We start from the raw sequence: 6,375 nt of genomic DNA on the forward strand, positions 1-6,375 counted from the left end.
CCCACAGGCAGCCCAGCCTGATGATGCCCTGCGCCCCGCTGCTGCCCGGCCGGGCAGCCGCCCCCGGGCAGGGTGACAGGGTGATGGAGCAACGGGGTGACAACCTCCCTGGGTCTCCCGGTGAGATGACTCGAGCCTGATGCCCACCGTGCCCACGGGAGCTGCTCAGCATCACTGCAGCCATGCTGCACCCCCACCTCTGCTGATGCCTGGGGGGGTCCCCAAGCCCTGCTGCACCCCGAGACCCACTCCCACCCCTCACCTGTGAGCACCAGCCTCATGAGCGTGTCCCTGATGAAGGTGCTGTTGATTATGTTCCAAAACCACCTGAAGTGGGTCAGGACGAAGTGGTAGAAGGCAGGACTGGGCTTCAGCAGGTTGTGGAGGCGCGTCCAGAGCTCAGCTGGGGGAGAGAGACAGGCAAATCACTCGCCCTGCTAACGAAGCCCGCTAACGGCCCTGGCCCACCCACGCTGTCGCTGCTGGCGAGAGCACGTGCTGCAGGCGCAGCGTGCTGCCCCAGGACCCGCGGGTGCCGGAGGTCCTCTGGGCGAGGGGGACTTACGGGAGGTACAGTTGGCCCCGAAGTATCCCGTCCGCGTGCAGTCACACTCGTACCCGCCCAGGCCGACCCTCATGCACACCCCTTGGTGCTGGCAGGGGAAATAGCAACAGGGATTCACTGCGGGGAAAGAGAGAGAGGCATCACCACCCAGCCACCGTGTCACCGTGCCCGGTGGGTCCCTGCTCCTCATGGGGTGATGCTGCCCCGGCCAGAGCCGTGCCGGGCCCAGCTCAGGGGGTTGCACCCCGGGGGGTTCCCCCGAGACAAGGTGCAATTGCAGCCCCCGAGGCTGGTGTCAATGATGCGCGGCAGGGAGATGGCAGCCGTGCTGCAGGAGCCGGGCATGGCCCCAGCCATTGCAGTATCAGGCCTGGGGTAGGGATTACAGCTCAGCTTTTCTTTTACCTCCCTGGTGAGGTATTTCAGGCAGGAGCATCACTTCAGCACCGTCCCTCCTTCCGTGTGGCAGTTAGCCTTGTCTAAAACCAGTCCCTTACTGGGATTGCCAAAGGAACCGTCTGCACCCCGTGGCCATGCACTGACGGGTGCTGCAAGCCCCGGCCCCAGCTCGGGCTGTGGCTGCCGGGGCCGTGCCCTGCCTGGTGTCCCATGCCACCATGGGGCCATGCCACAGTGGTCTCCTGCAGGGCCAGGGCCGTAGCCTTGTGCGTGGGGGGGAGCTGCTGTGCCCCTGGAGCCCCAGCGTGGGATAAAGCAGTGCAAACACAGCACCAGTGTTAACAATAATGGCAATTGTCAGGGCTGAAGTTTGCTTTGGCAAGCGGCTCCTCCACTCTCGCCGTCCCGAGCGGATGAAGAAGGCCAACTGCTGGCCTCGCTCCCCCGGCTCCTGCCTGGTGGCTTCCTCCACCGCCTTCGCGCCCCAGCCTGCAGAAGCGAGATAAGGGCCCCTTCCCGCCCGTCCCACGGCGGCGGGATCCCACGGGACAGAGGGGAGACAGGAGCAGCACTGCCACCAACTTAAGTTGGTCCCCACAGACCCGGGATGGAGCCAGGAGAATAAAAGTGCCGAGAGACCTGACCTCCGGGAGCACACCCGGCTGAGGGTTTCGGTGCGCATCGGCAGGATGGCGGTCACCAGCCCCACCGGGACGCACAGCACTCGGGGACAGGGGTGCCACCGACACAGTGCTCAGCTCTGGTGTCACCGGCTGTGGGGATGGGGAAGGGCAGCGTGTCCTGAACACCAGCAGGGCCCGAGAGCCGTTCCTGGTGTGCCCAGCATCGTGGCTGGTGAAGGAAGGTCTCCCAGGTCCATCAGCTGCTCCACGTGGTCCGTGAGCTCACCAGACTCCCAACAGACCTGGTTCAGATTCTTCTGGAATTCGGGAACAGATTCCAATGCTGGGGTGGAGGGACAGGCACGCAGAATAGAAACCACATTTTTTCCATAGGAAATTGCAGCTAAAAATTAACAGCTTTGAAAAATAAAGCTAATTTTGCAGAGTTGCTCAGTGTCCCAGCCAGCCACACACTTGGGGCAGGGCAGGGGCTGCCTGGGAGCCCGGGGCTGGGCTGGCAGCTCTGCCCCAGCTGCGCTCAGCCCTGTGACCCCAAATCCCTCACGTCACGGGGGCTGGCTTGCAAAGACGTGCTCAGCTTCCAGCTCTTCCATCAGACTCCCTTTCATCTCATCTTTTCATGCACCCAGATGCCTTTACAGAGCTAGGCGGAAGGCAGCAGGCAGGTTCTTATTTATCTCAGACAAATTAAGGTCGGACCACCCGTTCGGTTTTTTGCAAGATGGGAACTTTTGCAAAGGGGGCTGCATGGCAGCGCAGCTGGAGCATCCTCTGGGCTACTCCTGTGTCAGTAGCTCCACACTCTGCTCTGCTGCAAACTTTGCAAGTGCCCAAGAGAGCAGTCCCATGCCGTGCCTGGTGCAACCCAGGGGGATACAGGGCTGCTCGCAGGCGCTGTGGCCATGGGGCCAGGAGGATGCTCCATGCCGCAGGTTCTGCCCCGTCTCTCCAGCTGACATGGGCAGTCAGGAGAAGTTCACTTTGCCAGGGCTCTTCCTGGTGTGGGGCTCGATGGCATGTTGTGGCTGAGCGCTCCTCCGAGGCGGGTTTGGCAGCATGCCGGGGTTGGCCGGGCTGCCTCCTCCCGCAGTTCACAGCGGTGTCAGCGCCGCCGGGTCCCAGAGGTGTGGTGAGAGCGGCATGTTCCAGCCAAAAGGGTGGGGGGGGACGACAGAGCATGTCCTGGCCCATGACAGCAACCCCCTCGCGTCCTTTTGGAGCCTCCCTCCTGCAGCGGCTCCGTGCCTCTCCCCACCCCGGCCAGGAATCCTGCGCTGGCTCTGCCAGGATGGCTCCAGGTGTGGGAAAAGCTGCTGCCAGTCTCCGTGCTGGAGCACGGCCCCCTCCATGACAGCAGAGCTGGTGAACATTCTCCATCACCACTGAAAAATGCCAGATTTTGGGGACAACATCCGCTCTGCAAACCGCAGCCAAAGCAACCTGGGGTGAATCATGGCTGGGCTGGAGCTGGGCTTGCTCAATGGGACATTGCTCCGCAGCCGCAGGCTTTAAAGACGATGAAAAGCTCACGCACTTGTTTTTCTGATTCAGAGAGGTTTCCTCGGGCCCACGAGCCACTCGCAGCACATGCCGTGCAGCCAGATTGTCATCTGCAACCACTTCTGGCAGCGCCATGAGCAAAAGCAGCATGCCAGGGCCGCAGCTGCACGTCATGTGGGGGTCGGCAATCCTCCTCCCTGCACCTGAGCCAGGCTGCTGGCCCCAAGGATTTGCTGTGGGTAGGTGGCCAGGCTGGCCGGAGGGGCTGATGCAGCGCCGGGGCTCTCGGTGCAGCAGCAGGCTTCCCCGTGCAGCTTGGCTTGAAGCTCTGTGAGCCCCGTTGCAGGGGGGCTATGCTGGGAGGAGGTGGTTGACCACGGGCTGCGGAAACGGGCATGAATCAGTAATAGCTCTGCCAGAGGTCCCTGCCTGCCCTCGCTCAGCGGGGTCCGTGCCCCACCTGCCCCATGGTCGGAGCTGGGGCACACGGTGATGTTCGGGTGCTGCCGCACCTCCTGTTTGCCAGCGGGTGAAACAGTGTGAGCTGTGGAATGGCTGTGGAGAGGACGGTCAGGTTTATTTTGCAAGAACACTTGTACAAAACTACACCTCTGAAGGCAAGCCAGCAGCCAAGGGCAGTAACTGCCAGAGAAAACACAGAAACACTACGGGACTGGCTTGGCTCTGCTCGCAGCGAGAGGAAAAGTCTACAGAGAGCAAACATCACGGATCAGAGCCAAGGTGCAGCCTACAAGGAGTCAAGTAGAAGTACCCTAAGCAGCAAACACCCAAGGGAGAAGGAGATCCCAGCCTCAGCCCAATATCCTGTTATTTGGTCTTCGAGAGCAGATCCGAGGGCTAGATTAGGGCTGTGGTCCTCCTGGTGCAGTGCTTGCAGGCAGCACCTTGGGGCACGGCACAGTTCCCTTAATTCCTCAGTCAGATGTCTCCCTGCCTAATTAAGGCTTGGAAGAGAGCCGTCCTTTCATGTATATCCCAGGTATCTTTTTTTTTTTTTCCCCCCACGTAGTGAAATTTGCTTTGATCCTGGCGTGCAGCAGGCAGCTCTGGGGATTGCTCATGACTGCGCCATCCCAGTGTGCATCTGTCCCAGCTGCTTCGGGCATGTGGGTACCCAGTGGGTCCCCAGGCCCTGTCCTGTGCCAGCAGGACACACAGATGCTGCTCCCAGCTGTCCTCAGCCCCCAGGAGGAGCTTCTCAGGGAAATGAGACCCATGATGGGAGATGGCCAAGCCAGAGGAGGAACTGCACAGAGGCTGTCCCTTGCCTGTCCCCACCACCTGGGGTCCAGCCTAGTGGGTGACAGCCAGGTCCATCCCATGGGGTCCCTACTTTCATGCAGATGTGCCCGACAGGCCCCACAGCAGGGTGCCTGCCGCCTCCTCAGCACCAGTCCCCCTCCTCTGCGAGCTCCTGCTGCTCCTGCTCTGACCCAGAGGAGCTTCTCAGGGAAATGAGACCCATGATGGGAGATGGCCAAGCCAGAGGAGGAACTGCACAGAGGCTGTCCCTTGCCTGTCCCCACCACCTGGGGTCCAGCCTAGTGGGTGACAGCCAGGTCCATCCCATGGGGTCCCTACTTTCATGCAGATGTGCCCGACAGGCCCCACAGCAGGGTGCCTGCCGCCTCCTCAGCACCAGTCCTCCTCCTCTGCGAGCTCCTGCTGCTCCTGCTCTGACCCAGAAGCCTGAGGCTGAGAAGCCCGGAGGGCTGCAGCGTGGCCTGGCGACACTGGGGGCACCCAGCCCCACTGTTCCCAGTGGGTGGATCTGCCACCTCCTGCTGGGTTGCACCCCAACTCCTGGAGTGCCCCGCAGGGCAGGCACGGCCGCCCTCCGCACAGGCACAGCCATGGGGCCTCAAAGCACTGCAGCCCTGGGTTGCATTTCCCTTTTGGACACATACGCTGCTGAAACAGGGAAGTCACCACCTCGGGGCCACTGTTTTTGCACAGGACCAGCTGCTCCAGCACAGAGAAGTCCCTCCTCTCCTAGCGGGATGGCTTCAGGGAGAGGGCACAGGCAGGGGGAAGGACAACATGTCCCACTCTGGCTTGGTTCGGGTCGCTTCTCCTGCAGTCCCGCTTCCCCTGCAATGGGGGGTGCCTGCTCAGCTCTGCACGCCCAGCCTGTGCACATTTTGAGGGTTCTTGGGTTTGGGCACATCGCTTCCCACAGCAGCAGATAACCATTTGCAACACAGGCAGCCGGAGCCCCACTGAGGGATGCAGCCCACGTGCCTGGGCTGGTTTTGCTGAGAACATGACTTTAGCGAGGAACTGTAAAACCTGAAAAGTGCCACGAGCTTCACGTGTTTTTCTGCAGGGAGGAAGGTCATTTCACAGAAGAGGGACTGGAGTCAATGCCCCATTAAGGACCTGGAGGGAACTGCGCTGTAGGGGCTGGGGATGGAGCTGATGGGATTCAAGACGTGGCTTTATTTCGCAACATGCTTCGTGGATGCCTGCCACGAGCAGTGTTACTCCTCGACACCCCCAGGTGCATGGGCAGCCTGTGCCCACCACGGCTGTGCCAGCATGAAGTGAAATGCTGCGGCACATGGGCATGGGAACGAAATGATGGCTCAGGCCACCGGAGCAGTCCCTGCTGCTCCCAGACCTCCATCCTCACCCCCAAACTGCAGTTTTACCTGGTATGCGTTTGGGGAGAGCTGGGAAGGGCCCTGGCTGCCAGCATTCACAGCTATTGCTGGAAGGCTGCAGGGAGCAGCTGGGTGCTGCCTCTCGGCCTGGTGGTGGGGCCACCCTGGGGTGGCCATGGTCCCACCCTGGCCCAGGGGCTCACGGGACAGCAGTGGGCTTGGCGGGAGCCCAGCCCCGTTGTGCGGCCACGGCCACGCTCGGGCCAGCAACATGTCCTGGTCCCCATGTCCCCCAGCATCCCTATGCACATGTCCTGGTCCCCATGTCCCCCAGCATCCCTATGCACATGTCCTGGTCCCCATGTCCCCCAGCATCCCTATGCACATGTCCTGGTCCCCATGTCCCCCAGCATCCCTATGCACATGTCCTGGTCCCCATGTCCCCCAGCATCCCTATGCACATGTCCTGGTCCCCATGTCCCCCAGCATCCCTATGCACATGTCCTGGTCCCCATGTCCCCCAGCATCCCTATGCACATGTCCTGGTCCCCATGTCCCCCAGCATCCCTATGCACATGTCCTGGTCCCCATGTCCCCCAGCATCCCTATGCACATGTCCTGGTCCCCATGTCCCCCAGCATCC

The 6,375-nt window shown here is 61.6% G+C and overlaps 1 protein-coding gene across 1 annotated transcript in view; it reads right to left on the reverse strand.

Annotated features, from left to right (window-relative positions):
• PTGS1 (prostaglandin-endoperoxide synthase 1) overlaps window positions 1-1,646 on the reverse strand; it is a 7,840-nt gene extending 6,194 nt beyond the window's left edge. The window contains exons 1-3 of the mRNA XM_035888604.1: window positions 1,298-1,646; window positions 566-682; window positions 263-403 (exon numbers count right to left, since the gene is read on the reverse strand). Of these exons, the coding sequence (XP_035744497.1) occupies window positions 263-403; window positions 566-682; window positions 1,298-1,646 (607 nt within the window). The remainder of the gene's footprint in view (window positions 1-262; window positions 404-565; window positions 683-1,297) is intronic.
• Window positions 1,647-6,375: the final 4,729 nt, after the last annotated feature.

Source organism: Egretta garzetta, unplaced genomic scaffold, assembly GCF_000687185.1.
Source record: "Egretta garzetta isolate BGI_Z169 unplaced genomic scaffold, ASM68718v1 scaffold211, whole genome shotgun sequence".
Classification (NCBI taxonomy): Eukaryota; Metazoa; Chordata; class Aves; order Pelecaniformes; family Ardeidae; genus Egretta; species Egretta garzetta.